The 27936-nt window shown below is 39.6% G+C and overlaps 2 protein-coding genes across 2 annotated transcripts; both read left to right on the top strand.

Annotated features, from left to right (window-relative positions):
• The first annotated feature begins 1098 nt into the window (after positions 1 to 1098).
• On the top strand, positions 1099 to 12425 carry LOC113046756 (gastrula zinc finger protein XlCGF8.2DB-like). Its single transcript, XM_026207709.1, has 3 exons — positions 1099 to 1161; positions 2465 to 2600; positions 11228 to 12425. The coding sequence occupies exons 2-3, from the start codon at positions 2516 to 2518 to the stop codon at positions 12172 to 12174; spliced, it is 1032 nt and encodes a 343-aa protein (XP_026063494.1). The 5' UTR covers positions 1099 to 1161; positions 2465 to 2515; the 3' UTR covers positions 12175 to 12425.
• Positions 12426 to 25831: 13406 nt separating this feature from the next.
• On the top strand, positions 25832 to 26745 carry LOC113047351 (transient receptor potential cation channel subfamily M member 3-like). The gene is made up of 3 exons (XM_026208714.1): positions 25832 to 25842; positions 26303 to 26554; positions 26656 to 26745. Exons 1-3 carry the CDS (start codon positions 25834 to 25836, stop codon positions 26743 to 26745), a joined length of 351 nt encoding a protein of 116 aa, XP_026064499.1. The 5' UTR covers positions 25832 to 25833.
• Positions 26746 to 27936: the final 1191 nt, after the last annotated feature.

Raw genomic sequence — 27936 nt, 5'->3', positions numbered from 1 at the left:
GCAACACAACAGGCTGAGAGAACATTGCTGGGTGCAACAGATGGGATGTGACGAGGCTCTGGAAGTTCAGTTGAGACGAGGCAGAGGCTCTGGAAGTTCAGCTGAGATGAGGCTGAAGCTCTGGATGATCTGTTGTGATGTGATGAAGTAATGGTAGGGCTGTTTTGACCTTGGTTCGAATGATGGTGGATGGAGTTAGTTTAAAAAGCGTCTGCCAACAAGGCGGGCTATTTACACAGACAGATTTGTTTATCATGATCTGACTCCAAAACAATCTACATTTTTTTCCCAAATTCTTCTGCTGTGCAAATACATCGTTACAACTTTACATTTTAACCAGAATTGGAGTTTCTATGCTTTTTGTTTATAGTTGGAATCTCTGTAGTGGCATTACTGACTACTCAGTAATGAAATCATAATTTTTATTTAATTAAAGCTATACTCTGACTCATTTTATAGTGAACTAAATATGCAAGACTGGTTTTACATGTCTCTGTTTATAACAGGGTGTTCATCCTTTGCTGGGCTGTTTTAAAGAAAAATGGGGGCATAAATTAAAAGTATACCCACTTCTCCAGGCACCACTACACGACTGCTAATGTCAACCCATTTTTCATTCTCAGTCAAAATGCAACGTCTGTTTGATGTCATGATCGAGCGTGCTTGAGTGTCTGCTGCTGATACTGTGGCTCCACATTTGTTTGATCGTGATTATTTGTAATTAGAGATATGATATCACCTAGATTTACATTTATATTTAGTTATTTAGCATACACTTTTATCCAAAGCCACTTACAAATGAGGACAAACAGCAAGATTACTGTCTAGACAGCTTTATTTATTTGTTTTTGCAGCAGGTCTGTGCATGCATGTAAACTGTTTTTAAACTGTACATTTAAACAAACATTGAAATAACATTACTGATTGCTCTCAGTGTTGTAGTTTTGTTTTTCACGCTCCATGATTTACAAGTTCACTTACATTCTTGTAATGTGAAATGGGTGGGGGTCCTCTAGCCAATGGCGGCGCCCAGGGCTGCTTCAATAAAATATTAAAAAACCCTGCCCCCCGGTTTAAACTGTACTTTTATTTTGGTGTGGCGCTCTGACGTCACAAGGCGGCGCCGCGCTCCTGCATTTGTTGTGATTCAACTGAGGAACGGTTTGTGGTTTTTAAGCATTTAAAGCGTTGAAATCAATGCTGCCTTTGTGGGCTATTTTTGTTTTTACAAGTAATGTAAAGTGGCTTAATTATTATTGCATATAAAACTGCAATGCTTTTATCAAACATGTTTTAGCTTTACACATGTGAGTGAAGCCCATCCACACGCGTTACAGAAAAGACGCGTCTCATTTCGCTCCATATAGCGTGAATTAGTTTATAACAGTAGCGGATACAGAACGTCATTAATAGGCGGGCCTGGTGAATATACGGAGGGGCTTCGGGTTTTTTAATCTTATACACCTGATTCCCGGGCTCCGTATTTTAGAGCTTTCACACTGCGCGCAGATGCGGTCCGGCAATCCGTTCCATGTGCGGTGCAGTGCAGAGATCGTTTCCGCACCGTGACCGAGTCTATTTCTGATGTGCTGCACGCGCTGAATTAAAGTGACAGGCTGACAGTGCATGGTTCGTGGTCAAAATGAACACAGGTTCACGTGAATATATAATAATTTCACCATAAATGCGTTTAATTAAATAAAATGTAGTAATCTCACAATAAATGCATTTCATTTAATTATACTCTTTTACACAGTCATATTTTTTTTTACTTTAGGACCGGGGTAAAAAAGCAATGAAAAATAAAATTTACTTCAACAAGGCGACATAATGAACAACTCTCGTCTCATTCCTGATGTAGGTGGGAAAAAAATTATTTGTGACATGCAATATTTATTGTATTAAAACTTAAATGAAAAAGAAAAGGCATGATAGGCGGCTGTTTTTGTCAATTTTAAGTTTTAATTTGAAATTTTTGCGATTTTAATATAAGTACATGGTTAAATATTTTACCACTTGTTTGAGTGGTAAACTTAATATATAAATCCATATAAGTAGCGCTGAAAAATACATTGTTTAAATTTTGTTAAAACGTCTATTGAAGAGTGTATATGTACAGAGAGAATCGCAATGCTGACAAAACTCTGTAAATACATCAACTTCAACAAACAAACTGCAGATGTTTTTAAAGTGTCAAATGCGTTCTACAAATTAATAAATGCCTGAGAACGTGAAAAAGTAAGGTCAGACTGAAACAGATTTCCAGGATTCGATTTGAATAGGGCTCCAAACCACATACTAATGTAGCTCGAAATGGTTTTGTACAAATCAGATTTCACGTAGTTCACTCCCATTCAAACTATCTAAATATGATCAGATTTAAATGGGATTTAATCTGACAGTGAGCAAGGCTTTAGGATTTATGTTTTATTTCTGTTAATTATTGTCATCTTAATCGTGACAGAGTGTTGAAGAACACCGAAAGTAAAGCGACTGAGATCCATGTGACGTAAAGATGGCGTCTATTAAAGAGGAGAGTGAAGACATTAAGATTGAAGATACAATCAGTGTGAAACAAGAAGATACTGAGGAACAAACAGGTTGGTTTTCAGTCTCAAAGATGAACGCATTCATTTGATCCTAATTAAACTGTTTTATTCTACAGAAATGAATGATTATAGAAAATTATCATATGAGTGTTTTTTTAATTAAAAAGTGGTTTTATTTGGCCTGGAGCGGGTGGACAGACATGTTGAAATCACATGACCAGACAAATACTAATGCTGCCTTAGAGTAAAGCTGAGAAGATCCTACTGCCAGGTTAAAGGATTTGTTAACTTTCAAATTAAAATTTCTTGATAAGTTACTCACCTCCATGTCTTCCAAGATGTTTATGTATTTCTTTCTTCAGTCGAAAATAAATTAAGGTTTTTGATGAAAACATTCCAGCATGTGGTAGACGTCTTGGACTCCAAATGGTTCAAGGTCAAAATTACACTTTCAGTGCACCTTCAAAGGGTTATAAACCATACCAGAAGATGAATAAGGGTCTTATCTAGCGAAACGATTGGTCATTTAAAAATATAAAATAAAAGTGTATATGCTTTATAAACACTTTTCTCTCACTTCAGCCGACTGTCAAAACCAGAAGCCACTCCAGTAGCCACTCGCGTTGCGTTATTAGTGACCAGCGCAGAGAGAACAAAATTAAACGCGGTTTACTAAGTAGAAGTACAAAACGAGGTTTTATTTAGGGAAAATATCAGATGATATAAGCGAAGAGGAGACTGGTTTTCCTTTGCTAAAGTAAGAAAATCATGTTTCCTTTTCTTTGACATTTCCCAGAGGTGCATGCGTGACCCATTCCAAGGTGAGTAAATTATTAGGAAGTTTTAATTTGAAAGTGAACTAATGCTTTAAGCATTTGTTATTGTGACATCACACATTAATTTAGGGGGGAAATATTATACATTAGTAGCCCAAACAAAGCAAAACATTCTCAATTAATTCACTCGACCCTCCAATACCATTGTAAAATTTGACTGAAATTACATAAATACAGTTTCTTTGCAGAACTGAACTGTGAAACAGAGAACTGAACTGTGAGATGTTACTTTTCTGATACAAGGTTTGAAGCCTTGGTGCAAAATATCACATCACTAGTAACGAGTAAAGATGTTCACAAGTCCATATGACGGGAATAAAAATGTGATTGTTTCAGATGTCTCACTTATGAAACACCCATTTCAGATTTTGTGTCTAATTATGAAATGTGGACTTGAATCAGGTATGTTTGATTAGAGAGACGACTAATATACAGTGTTTGAGCTCCAGGATCAGGTTTGGGTCTTAAAGATTGTAACATTCCCATGTCAGTTAACTAGATTTGCATTTTTCCATTAACATAACAATAACATAACAATAACACCTGTAAAGGTGCTTTGAAACTGTTTCAAATATTGCAATCAAGAAGCCAGCAGTGAATGTGACAAGAAAAAAATGTCAAGAGAAAAATTATTTGAATATAAAAAATTTAATCCAATCGATCCCTAATCAAACACACTTTCGTGTAATCTTCATCAGTCATGAAGATTTATGGTTGTTCACACCTCGTCACTTAAGGTGTTTTAGTTATCCGATCATGAAAAACCAGGGCCTGTATTCACAAAATATCTTGAGGCTAAAAGTAGCTCTGAACTTTCCAATTTAGGAGAAAACTTTGAAAATAGTGGTCGTTTCAGTCCTAAATTTAGGACTCCTAAATTTTTGCTCTAGGAGTATTTCACGAAGCGTTTTGCCACTAAAATTAGCTCCTAAATCTGTGAAACGTTAGGAGTAGTGAGGAGGACTCTCACTAAGACCAAATGTGAAATATCCTAAAATGGCTGTTGCATTTTTTCTAATTGGTTTGGTTTGGAGGTTATCCCAATTTCAAATGTTTGATTATAACCTTAATATAGCTGTTCTTGCTTCCAGTTTGATTTTCTTTTATGTTTGCATGTGTTTCTATCAGCCATGCCTTTTCTGCTAAATAAATGTATTAAATTAAATTAATAAAATTTTCTTAATATTACCAAAATTGTATCAGTCAAAATTGTATTACCCATTACGGCTGTTCTTTGTGGTAATATACATCGGGCAGGACATCCATATGCTCACCTAACATTCATCGACCTCAAATATGGCTTATCATCTGAGAAATGTATGTAGTAGCAACTTTACATGGCAGCTCAATCTAATGTTAGCCTACAAAAAGTGCACGTGTGTGCCATAGACAGTAAAAGAAATGGACACAGCATCCCCATTGGAACTCAATTGAGACAAGTGAAGCCCATTTTTAGCGTTTTTTAGCACTTCCGTTTCTGACGCGCAGACTCAAACGAAGCTTGACGACGTCAGCAACCTGTCTGACAGATGTAAATCTTCTAGTGGCTGTGTGTGCAAACTGCCATCGTTAATCTTGCGGAGACGGCGAGCTTGAGCAGGGAGTTCTTTGGTGTGAGTGAGAAGGAGTACGTATTCTGATTAATTATTTTGTATAGTATTTTAAAATGTAACGCCAGTACGCCATATTAAGTTAATTGCCTGCAAGCCTCTCCTCCTGTCTGTACGGTAATGCGACAGGCTAACGATTGCGTCATAACCACTCGACTCTCTATTTTTACAAAAACTGTTTCTACAGGACCATAATGTAACATAGAAGGTAATGGAGCCCTTTATACATTGTCGTGTATCTTTAGAAATAAATAATGGACAAATGGAGTCTTTAAACATCTCAGATGTAAAGTTATTCGCTGTCAAAGTGACGCCAAAATGAATGGGAGTCAATGGGAATGCTAACACAAGTGAAGTTCTGCTACAAGATGGCAGCCCCCACCCGACTTCAACTTCCGGTCGAGTTCCTTGCCCCTTGGTTTGTGCGGGGTGTCAAAGCTAAACTGTAGCGAACTTGGGGTACTGCATGACAGATGGAGGCCACACTGCGATCGTTTGCTCTTAAAATACTTCATCGTTTTTGGTCATACAGATAAGAGTAATGCATCTTTTGTTTCTGTTTCTGAATAGCAATGAAATGTTGTGCTATTGTAAAATAATTAAAGCAAACATGATGCTTTCTGTCGTCTCGGACTCTGTGAACTTGAGCCTGTCACTTCAAAACTCTGTGTATGTTTGCCTTAGTACAGACATGAAAAATATATCTATAGAGTGAAACTTTTAAGTAAACCAATTCAAACAGAAACAAATATTCTCATATTATGTAATCTGTATGAAACATGCATATAGGTGAATACTGTGGAGATGAGTCACTGTCGAAGACTTCATCTCTTAAACCGGAAACAGAAAGCAATAGTGCTACAATAAATTACGATGTTACAATAAATTAAAACGTTAATGCAGTGTTTTTCCCTAATAAAGTAAAAATTATATTTGCCAGTGCACTGTGATAAGCCTTTTTTGCGTGCGCCTGAGCGCTTATTAGGCTATGTAAGCAATTAAAGGCTCATTATTATGATTTATATGGTTTATTAAAAGTGGGACTAATAGTCGATTAATGCTTAAAAATGAAAAAAAATCTTTAGTCGAAGGCAAGCCCCAATGCTCATGAGTGGTTATTTTGTCAGTGACCGGGTTAACAGGGCAGACATTGAATGTTATTTTTGTTCTGGGGTTAATGACAGGGTTAACAAGGCTTACAGAAACTTCATTTACAGCTTCCATGGCCATGACAGGCAGGGATTAGGATTCACGAATGGGCCCTATAGGCACAGCAAAACAGTCAGGTATTTCACAGCCCACATCCTTGGGTGTGACAGACAAAGCTGAAAGTTCTGAGGTAGCCTCCTCGGTTGGGTCAGGACAGGACAATAGTTCATAACTGGCCTCCATAGCAGTGACGTGAGGTAGAGAGTTCATAGATGGTTACCACTGACACCTCTGGAGGTTCTGCAGCAGTACCCTCAGGAAACGGGGAAAGTTCATTACCAGGACAGATAGTGCTTATCTACGATTCCTTCGACCTTGACATAATGGGCTGAAAGTGTATTGTTGGAGCGCTGCCACCATCATACAAGGAGCTGAAGTGAGTCCTGCTGCTTCGAAAGGTTCTGCTGCATGCGCCGCCTCCTCTGGAGAAACTGCAGCGGGCACCATTGCTTTGGGGAACACGGTTGAGGGCACCACTACCTCGAGGTTATGCAGCATCAGTTGACACCTCTAGAGACACCATAGTGGGCAAAAAGCGATCCCCATCATGGTTAACATTTGAGACAGTAAAGTGAGTGGGTTTGGGGAAACCAGCTGCTCGTGCAGACACCAGCAGTTCATCCCCCACACTGGAGACCAGACTAGTCTTCGATCTACGATCATAATCCAGGGGGGCAAAACAAGAGCGATAATCCATGAAGGCGAGCAATGGTTCAGGCAGGAACAAATGGAGTCCAAATGACAAGATGATAGAGCAATCCAAGAATAAACATGCAATAATCAAAACTCAGGTAATCCAGGCAAGCAACTAGACTGAGATTAGGACTATAATATAAGCAAAGGCTAAAGAACAGGTTGATTGTGCAATTATTTTTCCGTTCTTTTTTTCAGTTTAATCTTTAATCCTTGAGAACAGGGCTGGATTGGTAATCGGGCATACCGGGCACTTTCCCATTGGGCAGACGCACTAAAGGGGCCGACATATCTATAGTATTGAAGTGGTGGTGGCCCGCCTGGACCAAAAAATGCCAGGGACGATTTCTTTTATTATAACTCCTCTCTTCCCAATCACTTGAATTACAAACAGGTGTTAGTCATTAATCATTTGACCTCCTTATTACCGCTCGTCCCCACATTCTTTCTCCCGCTGCAGCTTTTTCGGCTTCCCACGCCCACCTTGCCACATACCCCACTGCCAGACTCAGGCCGGGGCCATCTGGGCGCGTGGTCCAAACAGAGAGTGAATTGCCGTCCCAGGAGGTAATAGCGTAGAGTGAGGACAGCCGAAATGGCTAAACATTATTTTTCAATGGTGCTGTATCTAGTCTCTCTCTTTGAGAGCTTTCGAATTAGATACAGCACCGGCCGCTCCTCTCCTGCGACCACCTGAGACAGGACAGCACCCAGCCCCCTGTCCGACGCGTCCATCTGCAACAAAAACGGGAGATTAAAGTTAGTAGAGTGCAAGAGCAGCCCACCGCACAGGGCAGCCTTTACCTTGGTTAGGGCCTGTTGGCACGGCTCCGGCCACTGGACAGGATTTGGTGCTTCCTTTTTGGTGAGATCAGTCAGCGGGCTGGTGAGCTCCGAATACTTAGGAATAAACCCTCTATAATATCCCACTAGCCCCAGGAACTGTCTCACCTCCTTTTTGGTCTTGGGGCTTGGGCAAGCTGCAATTGCTGCTTTCTTGTCAATTTGGGGACGCACCTGCCCATGACCCAAGTGGAAGCCCAGATACTGTACCTCCTCGCGCCCAATTGCACACTTCCGTGGGTTCGCCATGAGTCCAGCCCCCCTTAAGGATCTCAGGACTGCATGCAGATGTTCCATATGCCACTGCCAATCATTACTGTGTATAATGATGTTGAGATAGGCAGCAGCGTACGCGCAATGGGGCCAGAGAATCTTGTCCATAAGACGCTGAAAGGTGCGGGAGCCCCGAATAACCCAAAAGGAAGGCAGACAAATTGGTGCAACCCAAACGGCGTGGTGAAGGCCGTTTTTTCTTTGGATAATGGCGATAAGGGGATCTGCCAATACCCTTTTGTTAAATCCAGTGTCGAATAAAAGTGAGCCTAACCTAACTTATCAAGCAGCTTGTCAACTCAGGGCATTGGATAAGCGTTGAATTTCGACACTGCATTCACCTTTCGGTAATCAACACAGAAACGGACCGAGCCGTCTGTTTTAGCGACTAAAACTATCGGGCTCGCCCAGTCGCTATGCAATTGTTCTATTACTCCCAACTCTAAATGATGGAAGGCGGCTGCACACCACTTCCCTAGGGGCCGTTTCGATATGGTGCTGTATGAGATTCTTGCGACCCGGCAGGGGTGAAAATATGTCCACAAAATCTGCTTGCGACTTGGTTACCTCAGCGAACTGCCGCGGCGAGAGGTGATCTCCCCCAGGGACCAGAGCGAGAGGGTTGGTTTTGACAGCTGCTTCTGGTCATCCTTTGCTGAAATTGTCACGGCTAACTCAACCAAGGTCACCTCATTCCACCGTTTTAGACGATTGAGATTATAAATTTGACTTGAATTCCTTCTATCCGATCGCACCACCTCATAATCGAGTTCCACTCGCCGTGTAACCACAAACGGTCCTTGCCACTTCGCAAGTAATTTAGAACTGTATGTTGGAAGTAACACAAGCATTTTCTCTCTCGGTGTAAATTGATGCGCTCGCGTACCCCTGTTGTACAGCCGACTCTGTTTGTCTTGAGCCTGGAGCAAATGCTCCATAGACAGCTGCCCCAGAGTGTGAAGTTTTGCTCGAAGGTCCATGACATACTGAATTTCACTACGGCTGTTTGAAGGCCCCTCCTCCCAAGCCTCCCTAATGACGTCAAGCACACTGCGGGGCTGACGACCATAGAGAAGCTTGAATGGGGAAACCCCTGTGGAGGCTTGTGGAACCTCCCGCAATGCGAACAATAGGGGCTTGAGCCATTTATCCCAAGTTTTGGCATCCTCCTTAACGAACTTACAAACCATGGATTTCAATGTGCGGTTAAATCGTTTGTGGGTGATCGCCATCTGTTTGTGGGTGATAGACGCTAGTGCGAATCGATCTAATACCCAATAGTTCGTATAGCTCGCTTACCGTACGTGACATAATTGCCGTGCCCTGGTCTGTGAGACCAGGTCCTGGTCCGGGAGATCACTCGAAACAGTGCGTCCGCCACACTCTTTGCGGAGATTGTGCGAAGCGGCACTGCTTCTGGGTATCGTGTTGTATAGTCCACGAGAACTAATGCAAAACGATGCCCGCGTGCTGAGCGTTCTAATGGCCCGATGAGGTCCGTACCAATTCTTTCCAAGGGGACCTCCATCAGTGGTAAGGGACACAATGGCTCTTTAGAAGTGCCCGGCGGATTTACCATCTGACATTCCCGACACCCCGCACACCACCAGCGGATGTGTTCGTGAATGCCCGGCCAAAAAAAAAACGGGCCATGAGCCACTCACGTGTCTTTGCTTCCCCAGTGGCCTGTCATGGGACTACAGTGTGCCGCCTGGAAAAGCATTTCCCGATGGCTTTTTGGGACTAATAATTGGGTTATATTCCTTTTTGAATGGAAAAATAAGGAAAAGAGAGTGGTTGATCAGGCTGGAGAAGCCGTCCGTTGATGGTGCTGACCCGGTCATATGCGATTTTAAGCATCTCATCATGAGGCTGCTCCAGTGAAAAGTCAATTAGCTCAGGGGACATGAAGTCCGCCCTCGCTCTTGTTTCCTCTGAGTCAGCCTATGAAGGTCCCGCAACTGCATCCCCAGCCTGTGCCACTGCTTCTCCGTTTCCCTGTCCTGTCTCCCAAGAAGTATCCGCACACAAAACCCCCACTAATTGTGTAAAAGCTAGCCAATCTGTCCCCAGAATCAGCGGATGCCTAAGGTGGGAATTAACCACCACCTTCACTCTAAGCGTTGTCCCCCGAAACAGAATATTAACAGGCACTAAAGGGTAGTCCACCACATCTCCGTGTACACACCTCACTTTAACCTTGCAGCTTGTATCCAATGCCCTCTGTTGCATCAGGCTTTGATGAATGGAGGTTTGGTTACAGCCCAAATCCACCAAAGCCTGATATGTACCCCCCTCGATACTCACAGGTATTTGGTACAGCCCAGCTTTATCGGGGGGAGCCGCTGGGGAGTCGGGAACCTGGATCAATGCTCCCACCTCCATCGTTGGACACTGGTCCAGAAAATGCCCCGGGTCCCCGCATCTCCTGCCGGCCGGCCCAGGCTTTCCCGCCGCCCTAGCGGCAGAAGGATGGCCAAAAGATTGGTGGAGAGAGGAGAAAGGGGCGAATGGACCACTAGGCCCTGCGCCCTCCCGTGTCCCTGGTCTGTTCCCCTGGAAGGCCCACTTCACTGTGGGACTCGAGGGGGCACGTTACTATGCGACCTGGGAACAGAAATAGGGTGAGAGGAAAGGGAAGGGAGAGAGAGAGCGAGGTTAGAAAGGGGCTTCACCCCCGGAGCACGACACCAGATGGTCTTCAGGCAGCTGGATAGCCTGCGTCAGCGATGTCGGGCGGTGGCACCGGACCCACCAGTAGCCGAGCGATAAACTTTTCCATTACCACCAGATCGACCACTCCCTTGACATCGTGATCCTCTGCCAACAACCACCTGCAGCAAGTGTCCCGGAGCTGTTGGGCCATCACGAAAGGTGTCCGACTTCCTTGTCCTGGGTTTTTGGCACCAGTGTAGAACAGTTCAATAGACAATGGACAAGGAAGTCAGGGGTGGCAAAAAAGGCTATTTATTAACTCAAAATAAAACAGGATGAACAAAAGTAAACTGCGGCTCGGCTCGTCCCCACATTCTTTCTCTCGCTGCAGCTTTTTCGGCTTCCCATGCCCACTTCACCACAATATAATATTATGTGCAATCTGACACGCCCACTGGAGTTTTTTTGTTGTTGATGATGTTTTATGTCTAAACATTTTGCTTGTTGCTTTGTGCCCATTAAACTGGAGTTAACTTGTATTTGTCTCTTTTCACCTTAGATCTGATGCCCCTGAAAGACGAGAGTGAAGTACTTGATGAAATAAAAAATCGTGATATCGTAACTGAAGAAATATCTGTAAAGACTTCCTCACAAAAAAGTAATTTCACCTGCCAACAGTGTGGAAAGTGTTTGTCTTCAAAAGGAAACCTGAAACGCCACATTGATGCTCACTCTGGAGAGAGGCCTTACACCTGCCAGCAGTGTGGAAAGTGTTTCAATAAAAAAGCAACTCTTAAAGGCCACATGAGTATTCACACTAGAGAAAAGCCTTATACGTGCCCTCAGTGTGGAAACTGTTTCACTCAGCAAGGAAACTTTAACAGGCACATGAGAGTTCACACTGGAGAGAAGCCTTACGCCTGCAAACTGTGTGAAAAGAGCTTTACAACAAAAATAAACCTTATGGATCATATAAACAGTCACACTGGTGAGACGCCTTTTACATGTGATCAGTGTGAAAGAAGCTTCCGATATAAGGTAACCCTTAAAAGGCACATGAAGGTTCACTTAAGAGAGAGCAGTTTTGCCTGTCATCAGTGTCGAATGAGTTTCTCAGACAGAAAAACCCTTACAAATCATGTGATTACTCACACTGGAGAGAAACCACACATGTGCCTTCAATGTGGAAAGACTTGCTCAAACAATACAATTCTTGCTGTTCACATGAGAATTCATACTGGAGAGAAGCCTTTTAACTGCCCTCAGTGTGGAAAGAACTTCAGATCTATAGCAAACTTGCAGACTCACATGAGAGTTCACACAGGAGAGAGGCCTTACATCTGCCCTCATTGTGGAAACCGCTTCAGATTTATGGGAAACTTACAAACTCACATGAGAGTTCACACAGGAGAGAGGCCTTACATGTGTCTTGAGTGTGACGAGAGTTTCTCATATAAGAGAGACCTGAAACACCATCTGCTGACTCACTCTGGAAAGGAATTCTAGTGTTTCTTCTGTGCCAATAGATTTTCAAAATAGAACAATTTCAAAAATCACCTGCCGTTCAGTCTAGAGAATAGCAAATTTCTTATGAAATAAAATGTATCATCTCTGCCATTTAAAAGGAAACAGAAAAATTAGGGGAAGTCGTGGCCTAATGGTTAGAGTGTCGGACTCCCAATCGAAGGGTTGTGGGTTCTAGTCTCGGGCCGGACGGAATTGCGGGTGGGGGTAGTGCATGAACAGCTCTCTCTCCACCTTCAATACCATGACTTAGGTGACCTTGAGCAAGGCATCGAACCCCCAACTGCTCCCCGGGCGCCGCAGCATAAATGGCTGCCCACTGCTCCGGGTGTGTGCTCACAGTGTGTGTGTGTGTTCACTGCTCTGTGTGTGTGCATTTCGGATGGGTTAAATGCAGAGCACAAATTCTGAGTATGGGTCACCATACTTGGCTGAATGTCACTTTCACTTCACTTTCACTTCACTTTACTTTAAAAAATACCAATGGCCGGGCCTGATAAAGTGCCACCAAACATCACTAGGAAAAGTAGGATAAGCTACTGAATATAATAATTTTCCTATATAATAAACAACTTGCACCTTAGAACGAGCAGACAAAACACAGGGAATGTTGTTATTGCTTTCGGAGGTGAATGGTGCTGTTTGGAAATGCAGTCGTTTAACAGTTCTGGGAGGCCAATATACAGAAATTCTTTGAGAGACTTTGCTCAGGCATTTCCAAATGACCATAATAACATTTCAGATACTGTAGCATGAGATCGGTCCACTGGTTAGTCAGGATTTGCCGTCCCATAGCTCAGTATTGGATGTGATCATGATTAATCATTTGGCAGCACTAATTTAAAGATTTAAAATTCATAGATGGTCTGAATGAAAAGGATTTTAAAATAAATTAGAGATCCTTGAATTTAAACGAATAGTTCACACCAAAATGAAAATGTTGTCATAATTTACTCCACCTCATGTCCAGAGTTACTGTGATTAAAATACTTATACACTGAAAAGGTAAAGTAAGGGATTACTTTTCATTTGTAGGTAATTTCATTACAGTTACTTATAATGTACGAGTTACATACTGTAAATTAGTTCAACAGGTTTGCATAAATCAATATTGAATTTAAAATCTAAATGTATCGGCAAAGTTAAAAGTGAACACTGCCTCTTTAAAATCGTTAGCTGTAGTGCAGTTGCGTGTAACGAGTTCGCTGCGCGCTAGTTGGTTATGTTGTCTGAAGTGGAAGATGTCGGCAGAAGCGAGTGGCTGTTTTAGAAAAATAGAAATATTCCAATTATTTCAGTTTTTTGACACAGGTAGACAAGAACATTACGGTACAATGTAAGCTATGTCCTGGGCAGAAAAAACTTTTGGCCGCTGTCAATAGCGCAAGTAATCTACTGAAGCACCTGACAAGGCAGCATCTACGAACACTTTTGAGTGATCCATGTTCGTCGTCAGATAACGCTAAAGCAACCCCTGTTATGCAGCCAAAACTTGATTTTACACAGGCGGTGCAGAAAGTGTCTAAAGGTGAGCTTAAAAAATGATTGCAAACTACGTAGTGGAAGAGATGCTACCTCTGCGTACTGTAGAGTCTCCGTCTTTTAGGCGCATACTAAACAAAATACCTGTGTGTGGCAAAAAAGCAGCCCTACCGGATCCAAAAACGTTTTCATCTTACTTAGATAAGACACTTACTTATTTCAAAGTGTTCTGCACTGTGGACAAAAGTGAATCGTTCTTCTGTGGCTTAGTAGATCATTTTTTCAAGAAAAAACTTAATTTCACAATGCCCTGTCCAGGATCACTGACATTCCAATTACTTAGTTAAATACTGTTTGCACTCAGTTTGGAATAAAATGCTTCAATGATCTGTTCCTAAAGGAATATTGTATTGTGTTGAATCTTCCTACTTAATTCTCTCAAACAAACACACAAAATACTGCTTCTAACATTAATTCATAGACACTTTTTTTTATCATGAATATCCTCAAATCATTGTGTATGATGTTACTTTTATTGTTTATTGTCTTTTGCATTGTATACTGTTTTATGCATGATTTTGATAGAACCACTCGTTTATGTAATCTTACTCATACCATGTTTAGTATGTATGAATTTGTCTTCTGGTGATCTAAACGAGAGTGTATATGTTGGTACATAGGCAATATATTATTGTTCTATGATTCTTTAGTAGTTTTTGCATCAACATCCAATCAAGTTCTATATACAAATTACCATGCTCTCAGCCAAAGGACCATAAACTTTCCCTCCAAAAGTTCAAGACACTATTGGCTCTTTGACATCCCAGTGGAGTGACCTCGATAGAAGATAAAGGCCTCACATCAGTGACCCGCCTCCAGTCTGTGGTTACTGTTAGATTCTGAGAAGATGAGGATATGAGCTAGAAACTCTTCTGCAACTCTTAAGGCTGCACCTGGCTTCGGCCTTGTCTTTACATTCACCAACAATCCTTGGATCTCTACTGACAACTCTCTTAGCTCTTCATCATCTTCATCTGAGAAAAAACTCTCCCGACCACTAAGAATAAAATCTTTTTGGTGTTCATCACTCTTCAAACCCAGAATAAGGTAATCGCGACTACACCACCAATCCTCTAAACCATCAAGATTTTCATCCGAGACTGCATCCAGACACTCATTGCCATGGCATGGAATGAAAGTAATGTGCATTTAACTAAACGAAACCGAGGTTTAAGATAAGCTGTAGACCGTTTTAAACTGTGCTGATGGTTTTACTCCAGAGGATAAATTACTTTTTTCATAGCTTCAGTCTCTGGTTTTCCTGATAGTATCATCCATCAAATCTCATTTGCCCTTTCCCCTGTATGAGTGATTGTTTGTTTGTTAGATTAGTGTTTAGTTAATAAAACTCTTGCGCTCTAATTCCATGAGTTTCTGATTCTGCCTTGTAAATTAATGTCCATTTATGATTTTGATGCCTGCCATATGCTCTCTTATGCATTAATATTGTATGAAAGTTTTTTTTTTTTTTTTTTGTGGCCACGAAAATATTCTTTCTTAGCATTTAGATAAACTTACACTGAAAGTTCACTGGACGAACATATTAGTTGATTGCAATTTAATTCTGCTGTAGCTACTACTGGCACCTGATATAAATAATTGTAATTAATCATAATCAATTGTAATTATTTATATACATCTCCCTTATGAGGTAATTTGCTACATTTCTTAGCAAATTATATAAGAAGTTATATAAAATATATAGTTTTATTGAAATAAATAATAGACAGTGCAGATCCATAATGTGTGAAATGATGATATAAAATAAAATACATATGTATAAAATAATATTTTTTTTTTTTTTTTTTTTACATTTCAATCATACCGTCATGTGTTTATGTCTCATCTTTTCTTGATTTTATCAGAATTTCAATCCATCTCGTAGATGACCTGGTAACTAAGGTTTGCTTAAAGTGGGAACTAAACGTCTTTTCCAACTTGAAATATGCAGTCACAAAGAAATGTTCACTATCTGTACCAATATCATGGACCATAACCATCACCTGCCCACTGAGTGTAGTTTGGGCTCCTCAATGCATCCTGGAAATGTTGTCATACTCTCTTAAAAAATAAAGGTGCTTCAAGAAGCCATAGAATAACCTTTTTTGTTTAAATGGTTTCATTAAGAACCTTTAACATCTGAAGAACATTTATGTTTCACAAAAGGTTCTTTGTGGAGAAAGGAGGTTCTTCAGATTATTAAAGGGAAGTAGTGGCCTAATGGTTAGAGAGTTTGACTCCTAACCCTAAGGTTGTGGGCAATACCATGACAGAGGTGCCCTTGAGTAAGGCACTGAACCCTGAACTAGAGAAGACTGATTGCTATGAAAGGAGGGAAGAAGCTCTTTCAATCATTGTTCTTGTTAAAGGGGGGGGTGAAATGCTATTTCATGCATACTGAGTTTTTTACACTGTTAAAGAGTTGGATTCCCATGCTAAACATGGACAAAGTTTAAAAAATTAAGTTGTACGTTTGAAGGAATATTTTTGTTCCAAAATACCTCTTCCGGTTTGTCACAAGTTTCGGAAAGTTTTTTTCGAGTATGGCTCTGTGTGACGTTAGATGGAGCGGAATTTCCTTATATGGGTCCTGAGGCACTTCTGCCGGAAGAGCGCGCGCTCCCGTATAGCAGAGCTCTGAGAGCACAGACATTCACTGATCAGAGCGAGAGCGTCGCGAAATGTCACAAAAGAAGTGTGTTTTTGGTTGCCAGGGCAAGACAACCCTGCACAGATTACCAAAAGAGAAACAGCATTAAGGGACCAGTGGATGGAGTTTATTTTTACAGAGCATCAACGGAGTTGTGCAAGTGTTTGTGTTTGTTCCCTGCATTTCGAAGATGCTTGTTTTACAAACAAGGCCCAATTTGACGCCGGATTTGCATATCGTTTATTTCTTAAGGATAATGCAGTCCCAACGAAAAATCGTGTGTTGGAACCGCAGGCGGTGAGTAAAACTGCTTCAAATATCTCTGTGGTGTTAATTAACTTAGCTATCTGCGCGTAAGCACATCAAGTAAACAACATGCTATGTTGTCATCAAACTGCACTTTCCACGTGTACACAATAGCCTACTCGCACTCGTGATTCTTTAGCTCCGCCCACACGTCACGCCCCCAGCCGCTCGTGTTTTTCTGGGAAAATACGGTACAGACTATCTTTCTCTTATAAATATAATAAAACTAAAGACTTTTTGGAGTTATGAAGGATGCAGTACTACTCTGTAGGTACTCAAGATTAACAGGATATTGAGTGAAAACGAGCATTTCTTTGGTTACCTCCAAAGAAACATGTGCAGCCATCATCACTTTGCATCAAAGTGGCTTTACATGTAAGGAAATTTCTACAAAGAATATTGCACCTGAAAGCATAATTTACCAGATCATCAAGAACTTCAAGAAGACAGGTTTGACTGTAGTGTAGAAGTCTTCAGGACATCCCATGTCCAGCAAGCACCAAGACCGTCTTCTCCTGAAGAGTCAGCTACAGAATCGTGGCTCCAGCAGTGCAGAGCATGCTCAGGATTAGCAGCAGGTTGGTGTGTTAGCGTCTGCACACACAGTGAGGACAAGACTGTGAAGGATACTTTCCAAAACAGGCATTTTGACTTGAATTTTTGTCTGAATTTGTCCATTTGCTCTTTGGATGAGCGCACACACAAATCTTCTCACTGCGTGGGCGAGCTCACATCCTCTGTCTCTTCAGTGTTTAAACTGAAAAAGCTTAAATGAGTTTAGTTTAAACACAGATATTAACATGTACTGCTCAGGTCTCATCTGTGCACGCACGCACCATTCACATGGAACAAGAGTGATGGTTTGTCCAAGGTTTTTTTGATTTTTTCATTGCTGTTGTTGTTGTTGAAAAAAACCAGAATGCGCATCTATGAACAAAAGCTGAACAATTAGCTAAACCCTGTTTGTTTTACGTGCTATTTATAGCAAACCATATTACAGATGCTTTGTCAGATTTAAGTTAAACTGTTTTTTCTGCGAACCGGGCCATCAATAATATACATTGTTATATGCACTATATACATAGTTCCTCTGGGGCTGCTGTTTTAACAGTCAATACATAAAGCTTTTCTGGCACTCCGTTTTCCAAATATACTTCACTACAATATAATTTACTTTTCAAGCAGGTTTTTTGTATAAAAGCTTCCACTTGCATACTTGATTCTTTGCCTTGTGCTTTGGTCCTTTATGTCCCTCAATTATTGCTGAAATAAATGACTCTTTGTCAACCGGTGTGGTGCCAGCAACATGTAAAATTGCTGCTGCTGTCACTCCCATTTAAAAAAACTCTGGTGTGAAGATTCTTTCCGATGTTCACCTGATCTCAAATCTTCCATTCCTGGCTAAAATCTTAGAGGTTGTGGTTGCGGCCCAAATGAATACAACACTTAATTAAAATGTTTTGGTTTGTCAGAGAGAGATCTTGCTTGGTTTAGGTTCTATCTTACTGAACGCAGTCAATTTGTTTTAATAGGTGTTTATAGAGCCAAGGTTGTTCCTGTTCATACTGGTGTCCCACAGGGGTCAGTATTGTGTCCCTTACTTTTTAGTATGTATATTTACCCACTTGGTCAACTACTAATATCTCTTTACCTTATTTATAACTTTTATGGTGATGATACGCAGATTTATATTTATTCAAGAGTAGGTCAACATGTGGACGTTGTGCATCTTCTTAACGATATCACTTAGATCAAGAATTTTTCATCTTTAAATAAGCTCTTTGGGATGAACATTAAAGTGACTTTCACTGGCAGAATGTAAGCTTCTAGGGGGCACATGAACAATGGAACAAGGAGTTGTGCAGCATGTTCCAAATTAAAGGGCCTGATCTTCTTAATGCTTAATAAAGCAAATCTTCAGGACCAAACAGTTTCAGCAATTTGGTCTGAGAAAGAAATCATAAATCCAGGGTTTCTGGCTGTTTTTGTAGGGGTTATGGTTGATGTGCCTAACTGGATGGTGAAATTGTGATGAAACAAAGGGTTTGATGGAACCACAAGCAGTTCTATCTTACCCAGGTTGAGCTGAAGGTGATAGTCCTTAATCCAGCAAGAAATCCTGTTAGTCCATGTCCATACGTATACAGGTTTTTTTTTTATTTACGTTTTTCCTTCCGTTTTAAAAATAAATCTCTTTCCACATGAAAACGTAAAAGACAGTGTGGTCATATAATCTAAGCCGTAAAACCATGTTGGCCAATCAGAATCTTGAAAAAGTTTCCAGTAGGCAGATAACAGCACATGCTCTGACATTACAAGCCAAAAACTGTCTACATCAGGTTTTTTTTTTTTTTTTTTTGTCAGCTGTACCCCTGTGACCTAAATTATTTACTTGAACGACCCCCTGAGATTTTAAGTATTTAACTTAAAAAAAAAAAAAAAACATTTATTTTTATTAGTTTTAAAGTTTCAGTGATATTTACATAGCTATTGTTATTACACTCAACAGATTATTAAAAAATTCATATTACTGTACTTATAATGTATAACATTTTTTTCCACAATATTTTTTAATAAAGGGTTTCTCAAAAATATTTTTTATACATTTATGATTTTACATTTATATGACTTTTGTAAAAACCTGTAACAATTCTTTCCAAAAACTTTTTATTTTATTAATTCTCTAATGGTATACACTCTTTGGCGTACCATGTATAGGGTGACCACTTGGCAATAGATCTGTTGCGGGTATGTGACCATCAGTAGATGTGAATATATATATATACAGTCTTGTTCAAAATAATAGCAGTACAATGTGACTAACCAGAATAATCAAGGTTTTTCGTATATTTTTTTATTGCTACGTGGCAAACAAGTTACCAGTAGGTTCAGTAGATTCTCAGAAAACAAATGAGACCCAGCATTCATGATATGCACGCTCTTAAGGCTGTGCAATTGGGCAATTAGTTGAATTAGTTGAAAGGGGTGTGTTCAAAAAAATAGCAGTGTGGCATTCAATCACTGAGGTCATCAATTTTGTGAAGAAACAGGTGTGAATCAGGTGGCCCCTATTTAAGGATGAAGCCAACACTTGTTGAACATGCATTTGAAAGCTGAGGAAAATGGGTCGTTCAAGACATTGTTCAGAAGAACAGCGTACTTTGATTAAAAAGTTGATTAGAGAGGGGAAAACCTATAAAGAGGTGCAAAAAATGATAGGCTGTTCAGCTAAAATGATCTCCAATGCCTTAAAATGGAGAGCAAAACCAGAGAGACGTGGAAGAAAACGGAAGACAACCATCAAAATGGATAGAAGAATAACCAGAATGGCAAAGGCTCAGCCAATGATCACCTCCAGGATGATCAAAGACAGTCTGGAGTTACCTGTAAGTACTGTGACAGTTAGAAGACGTCTGTGTGAAGCTAATCTATTTTCAAGAATCCCCCGCAAAGTCCCTCTGTTAAAAAAAAGGCATGTGCAGAAGAGGTTACAATTTGCCAAAGAACACATCAACTGGCCTAAAGAGAAATGGAGGAACATTTTGTGGACTGATGAGAGTAAAATTGTTCTTTTTGGGTCCAAGGGCCACAGGCAGTTTGTGAGACGACCCCCAAACTCTGAATTCAAGCCACAGTACACAGTGAAGACAGTGAAGCATGGAGGTGCAAGCATCATGATATGGGCATTTTTCTCCTACTATGGTGTTGGGCCTATTTATCGCATACCAGGGATCATGGATCAGTTTGCATATGTTAAAATACTTGAAGAGGTCATGTTGCCCTATGCTGAAGAGGACATGCCCTTGAAATGGTTGTTTCAACAAGACAATGACCCAAAACACACTAGTAAACGGGCAAAGTCTTGGTTCCAAACCAACAAAATTAATGTTATGGAGTGGCCAGCCCAATCTCCAGACCTTAATCCAATTGAGAACTTGTGGGGTGATATCAAAAATGCTGTTTCTGAAGCAAAACCAAGAAATGTGAATGAATTGTGGAATGTTGTTAAAGAATCATGGAGTGGAATAACAGCTGAGAGGTGCCACAAGTTGGTTGACTCCATGCCACACAGATGTCAAGCAGTTTTAAAAAACTGTGGTCATACAACTAAATATTAGTTTAGTGATTCACAGGATTGCTAAATCCCAGAAAAAAAAATGTTTGTACAAAATAGTTTTGAGTTTGTACAGTCAAAGGTAGACACTGCTATTTTTTTGAACACACCCCTTTCAACTAATTGCCCAATTGCACAGCCTTAAGAGCGTGCATATCATGAATGCTGGGTCTTGTTTGTTTTCTGACAATCTACTGAACCTACTGGTAACTTGTTTGCCACGTAGCAATAAAAAATATAGTAAAAACCTTGATTATTCTGGTTAGTCACATTGTACTGCTATTATTTTGAACAAGACTGTATGTATATATATATTATTATTTTTTTAATATATATATATATATATATATATATATATATATATATATTGTCTTCAGTGTCTATTAAGATGTTCAATTATGTTCTTTTTATCTTTCTTTTTATAAAAGAATCCTAGACGAACTGTCATAGGTTCCAAAAAATATTAAGAATCATAACTGTTTCCAGCGCTGGTAATAAATCAATATATTGATATCTGAAGGATAAAAAATTACTCAGAAAACTGGAATAACCAAATGCACATTGACGGATCTTTTTCCATCTGTTCTGCAAGCATAAATATTGTGAAAATATCAATATTAATTGTATCTAGGTGAAGGCATTCCTACTGGAACAGAGCTAACGTGGGTTTAGAGGATATTCATTTCATACTCTGTGACAGCTTATTTAATGTAAAAATAATACATTGTATTTGTGCTTGTGTATTTTGAAAAATAATGACATACAAACCCGATTCCAAAAAAGTTGGGACACTGTACAAATTGTGAATAAAAACAGAATACCATGATGTGGAAGTTTCAAATTTCAATATCTTATTCAGAATACAACATAGATGACATGTCAAAAGTTTAAACATTTTTTGGTTATAATTTTAAGGGAAAAATAAGTTGATTTTAAATTTCATGCCATCAACACATCTAAAAAAAATTGGGAAAAGGTCATGTTTACCACTGTGTAGCATCCACACTTTTTATAACAGTCTGGGGACTGAGGAGACAAGTTGCTCAAGTTTAGGAATAGGAATGTTGTCCCATTCTTGTCTAATACAGGCTTCGAGTTGCTCAACTGTCTTAGGTCTTCTTTGTCACATCTTCCTCTTTATGATGCACCAAATGTTTTCTGTGGGTGAAAGATCTGGACTGCAGGATGGCCATTTCAGTACCAGGAACCTTCTTCTACACAGCCATGATGTTGTAATTGATGCAGTATGTGGTCTGACATTGTCATGTTGGAAACTGCAAGGTCTTCCCTGAAAGAGACGATGTCTGGATGGGAGCATACGTTGTTCTAGAACTTGGATATACCTTTCAGCATTGATGGTGCCTTTCCAGATGTGTAAGCTGCCCATGCCACACGCACTCATGAAACCCCATACCATCAGAGATGCAGGCGTCTGAACTGAGCGCTGATAACAACATGGGTTGTCCTTGTCCTCTTTAGTCCAGATGACATGGCGTCCCAGTTTTCCAAAAAGAACTTCAAATTTTGATTCGTCTGACCACAGAACAGTTTTCCACTTTGCCACAGTCCATTTTAAATGAGCCTTGGCCCAGAGTAAACGTCTGCATTTCTGGATCATGTTTAGATATGGCTTATTTTTTTATCAATAGAGTTTTAGCTGTCAACGGCCAATGGCACAGTGGATTGTGTTCACTGACAATGGAAGTATTCCTGAGCCCATGTTGTGATTTCCATTACAGTAGCATTCCTATAAGTGACGCAGTGCCGTCTAAGTACCCGAAGATCACAGGCATCCAGTATGGTTTTCTGGCCTTGACCCTTACGCACAGAGATTGTTCCAGATTCTCTGAATTTTTGGATGATGATATGCACTGTAGATGATGATAACTTCAAACTCTTCACAATTTTTCTCTAAGAAACTCCTTTCTGATATTGCTCCACTATTTTTCACGCAGCATTGGGTGAATTGGTGATCTTCTGCCCATCTTGACTTCTGAGAGACACTGCCACTCTGAGAGACTCTTTCTATACCCAATCATGTTGACAGTTGACTTAATAAGTTGCAAATTGGTCCTCCAGCTGTTCCTTATATGTACATTTAACTTTTCCGGCTTCTTATTGCTACCTGTCCCAACTTTTTTGGAATGTGTAGCTCTCATGAAATCCAAAATGAGCCAATATTTGGCATGAAATTTCTAAATGTCTCACTTTCAACATTTGATATGTTATCTATATTCTATTGTGAATCAAATATAAGTTTATGAGATTTATTAAATGAGTTTATTAAATTATTCTATTACTTTTTTAACTCACAATTTGTACAGTGTCCCAACTTTTTTGGAATGGGGTTTGTAGAAACCACCTCAAATGCACTATTAATTTTAATTTTAAGTCTATTTATAATTGGTTAAAATAATATGTTTTTCCATGTGCACTCGACCATTTCCGTCGGTGGTGCTTAGATCTCTTGATGAGGTCCGCACTGTCAGGATACGGGATAGACAGAGGGCTCAGATGCAAAGTATTGAAAGGAGAATATTTTATTCTCGCCACAAAACACAAAATAACATAATAATTAAGTTGCACAGGTGAACAGAGATCCCAGAGCTGGCCGGCACACTGCAGACCACTCGCGCTGCCGGATCTCGATCAGCACTGATTGCCTAGACCACAAGCTACCGAACATGACAGGACAACACAGACTGCAGGGGAAGCCGAGAAGACACCCTGCACTGTGACAGTACCCCCCCACCCCAGGAACGCCTCCTGGCATCTCCGGAGGACTTAACATGACAGATGAAACTGATTGAAGAGAGCCAAGTCACTCCGCCCAAGTAGCCACTCCGCCCAAGTAGCCACTCCGCCCAAATAACATTAGCTGTGCTCCTACGCCAAGTGAGAATATAGTTCCCAGTATTTATACGATTAAAAATGGGCTCTGTTTCATATAGCCTTGTTATTTGTACATGCTGCGACTATACAGATCGCAACATGTAAATAGGAAAATGTTTGTATTATTTTGGCACTTATTGGGATTACTATGCTAACAGTATCCATTTACATCCAGTCTTTGTACTAAGCTAGGCTAGTGGTGGGTGCGTCAGATAACACTTACAGAGCGCACAGAAATTAAAAAGGTATGTATGGACTTATCTAACTCTGGGGGATACTGTGAATAAGCTAAAGTCCCAAAAAGTCGGAGTGTTCCTTTATTCTTTTGTGAATGTTTTGTTTGGAATTGTAAATTGTCTTCCTTTTTGTTTTTGATCTGGTTTGTTTATTATAGGTGCTTTGGGTCAAACCCCAAAAAGGGCAGGGAGGCAGATTTCCACATGTGTGCAGTGGTGGTGCTATCTTGTCACCGTGTGCAGTGTTGTGGCGTGTCGATCACCAACCAAAATCTCACTGGGTATCGAGTGTGTGTGTATGTGAATGGGTGCACCGTTAGTGTGTGATAATTGCATTTTTTTTTACTCTTTAGGAGTTGATTTCAGCTGCCCACAGCCCTGTAAATCTTTGCTCTTTTTGTGTGATCAGCAACAAGTAAACAAACATTAAGTGTGTCAGTGCTCATGTGATTTCCCCATTTTTATTAATTTATTATTTGGATTAATAAAGCTTTGTGTTTTGGTACCCATGTCTCTCGCTCTATTTTGTGGAACCGAACCTGCATTGCCTTGATTAGAACCTGTGAGTGCGTAATATTTCCCTGGGTGCAAGTCTTAAGGTGGCGTAGTCCTTTGTCTAGTGTTATAGTTTCTGTTTGCCTATGGCCATGCTGCTACATCTGGTTGAACAGCAGTATTAGGACCCTTAGATAAGAGTGTAGGAAAGCTGAGCGTAAATGGCTCAAAGATAAATTACAAGTTTCGTTTGAATATTTGAGAGTGTTTAAAGAAGTTTCTAAAAGCATTTAAATTAGCTAGATCAAATTATTTAAAAAAAAATTGTCATAATTCAAAAATACTCGTATCTACTATTAATGCAGTACTTCAACCTGTTATCTTTCCTTCAATTTCTTATTCTGTGGACACTTGTGATTATTATAATTTTTTTGATATTTCAGCTTTTGATCCACTAGTAATCCTGCTACTTTTGCTGCTCCTTTGACAACATTAACAAGTTTTGTTCCTGTGTCTCTGTCACAGCTTAAAGACATTTTTGAACATATGAAACCTTCTGGTTCTTCATGTGATGTTATTCCATCCCCTTTATTTAAGGGGTGATGGACTCAATTGGTACAAGTGTGCTATCTATGGTTAATAGTTGTTTGTTCACTTGTATTGTTCAAAATAGTTTATAACATGCCATCATTCATCCCCTTCTTAAGAAAGTACATTTTGATGCATTAGATACTAATAATTTTTGTCCTATTTTGAAACTATCTTTTATTTCAAAGATATTAAAGAAAATTGTATTTGTACAATTGAATGATTTTTTAGTGATAATATTTTCGATAGATTTCAGTCAGGTTTCAGATTTGGTCATAGTACAGAGTCTGCGTTACTGAGAGTTTCAAATGATATTTTATTTGATATAGATTCAGGTACTCCTGTTGTTCTTCTACTGTTGGATTTCAGGGCAGCCTTCGACATGGTTGATCATGATATCCTCATTGATCATTTCAAAGACCAAGTGGGTACAAGGTCTAGCCTTAGACTGGTATTCCTCATATATTAAGGGTAGAACCATTTCAGTCAGTTTGGAAAGCTTCTTCTTCTGTTGTACCATTGACATGGGGTTCCTCAGGGCTCGATTTTGTGATCCCTTTTATTTTAACTTTATTTGCTTCCATTAGGAAAGATATTTGATAAGCACGGTATAAATTACCATATGTATACTGATGACTCTCAAATTTATTTCCTGCCAAAATATGGGGAGCAATAATCTCTCGAGTCTTTGTATAACTGTTTGGGCTGATGTGAAGTGTTGGCTGGCAAGCAACTTTCTCCAATTGAATGAGGACAAATTTAGACTGTATCATAGTACTGAGATTGTTCTCCTTGGAGTTACAAATGACCTCGAGAAGATGAGAGAGGTGAGTTCATTAGAACTCAGTGAGAAAACAAAACGGTTCCCTTTATTCCCTGAAGTGTGGGAAATACGTTTATTATTCATAAGCAGTGTCTAATAATTACATTTGCATATAATTACACAGCTGCAGTTCAGTTATAAACTCCAACTCCTTCAAATAAACAGTGTATTACTGCCCTCTTGTGGAAATGAGTAAATGCAAATGCTTTTACTTCTTGGAGTGTGTTTGTCCCTGGTTTATGGTTGTTTTGAAAACTTAATTTGCCCAACATATCCATCCTAAAAAAATCACCTTTGTCAGTTGCATTTTGAGATATATTAAAATGGAACAGTGATTATAAATTGGAAAATAATTTTCACAAACATTACTGTTTTTACTTTATTTTTGTTTAAAGATGTTTTGAAAAGGGCATTTGTCTAACGTCAAGGCTCGGTGTTACTGTTTCACTTCTCCTATCTCTCAGATCCTCATGTCAGAGCCAGGGAAGCTCCTGCAGAAGGTGAAAGTGTGGTTACAGGAGTACTGGAACATCACTGACCTCATGGCTATCCTCATCTTCTCCATTGGGATGGTGCTTCGCCTGCAAGACCCGCCCCTGATGAGCTACGGGAGGGTCATTTACTGTGTCAATATCATCTATTGGTACATACGACTGCTTGACATCTTTGGAGTGAACAAATACCTGGGTCCATATGTCATGATGATCGGCAAGATGGTGAGAGAGACTGATAGAGAGGTTGAATCATTTTACTTTAAAGTAAACATTTCTTATGTATGACATGGATTCTAATGCTCTTGATCTTTCTTTTTTCACAGATGATTGACATGAATGTATTTTGTGATCATCATGTTGGTGGTTCTGATGAGTTTCGGAGTGGCGCGGCAGGCTATCCTCAATCCCAATGAGGACCCGTCCTGGATGCTGGCACGCAACATCTTCTTCATGCCGTATTGGATGATCTACGGAGAAGTGTTTGCTGACCAAATCGACCGTAAGGCTGGCTTGATACTAACATTTACCTTGGGTGCAGGCATGGGCATTTTGGTATACTCAGTTTCACAGCTCCTCAGTGCATAACGTCTCATTATTGGTCAGCTTGTATGAACAAATGTGGTGTTCTCTGAAAGCATTATTATTCCCACAGATATGATGAAAGCTTCAACATTTTAAAAGCTAAAACAGTCTGGATCGAATTTTTGTGATGCATGGTTGTGCTTGTGTGGGTGCTCTTAAATGGTCTCATATTCTGTAAATGGCTGCACTCATTACAGGACGATATGGATCAATGCTGCTGTTTCAGAATGTTTTCTGGGGTTCATTGTAAGACTGCAGATGGAGAAGCATCATAGCATCATATATATATAGTCAGCGGTGTATTTTGATGGGATATTATGAGAATTGTCTTACATGTATGTTAACTGTCTTGAATATGATATCATGTTTTGGCATTTTAATTGTTAAAGTATTCTGATATTAAGCTAATAATATACAATTGTAATCTTATAGCCCACGTGAAAGTTTCCTGCGGACCACAGAACCATTGTATTTGAGCACAAAATTGAAAATCACAAAAAGTAGCATTGAAGTAAGATCTCCCTGGGATGTGTAATGTACTTCTGATGTCATTTTGGTACTGTTGGTAGATATTTTGATGTTTTTTTAAATAAGTCTTTTGTGCTTATTACGCTTTATTTGGTCAGAAAATACAGTTGCAGAAATACAGATGCAATTAAAAATAATATATAATATATATCAGTATTTATATGTTTTATTTTAAAATGTACTTTATTCCTGTGATGGTAAAGCTGAATTTTCAGCATCATTACTTCAGTCTTCAGTGTCACGTGATTCTTCCAGAAATCATTCAAATATACTGATATGGTGCTATGGATTCTTTTTTTTTTTTTTTTTTTTTTTTTTTTTTTACAGTTTAACCATGGTAGATTTTTATTTATTTGTATAATACAAGTAGCATTTATATTAATTAATTATTATTATTATTATTTTTCTTTTTTTTTGAGAGAGAGTCATTTCTTTTACTTTTGATCTATTTTATTGTTTCTTAAAGTAACTATACATTTATTATATTAAAAAAA

The sequence above is a fragment of the Carassius auratus genome, chromosome 28 (genome assembly GCF_003368295.1).
Source record: "Carassius auratus strain Wakin chromosome 28, ASM336829v1, whole genome shotgun sequence".
Taxonomy (NCBI): Eukaryota; Metazoa; Chordata; class Actinopteri; order Cypriniformes; family Cyprinidae; genus Carassius; species Carassius auratus.
The sequence above is the reverse complement of the archived record's forward strand: the minus strand, read 5'-3'. Positions and strand labels throughout refer to the sequence as shown.

Bases quoted from the DNA above. Each gene is read 5' to 3' on its own strand.
- LOC113047351 (XM_026208714.1), top strand. The intron at 26,555-26,655 runs GTGAGAGAGACT...CTTTTTTCACAG, and splicing joins TCATGATGATCGGCAAGATG to ATGATTGACATGAATGTATT.
- LOC113046756 (XM_026207709.1), top strand. From the start codon at position 2,516: ATGGCGTCTATTAAAGAGGAGAGTGAAGACATTAAGATTGAAGATACA. The intron at 2,601-11,227 runs GTTGGTTTTCAG...TTTTCACCTTAG, and splicing joins AGATACTGAGGAACAAACAG to ATCTGATGCCCCTGAAAGAC.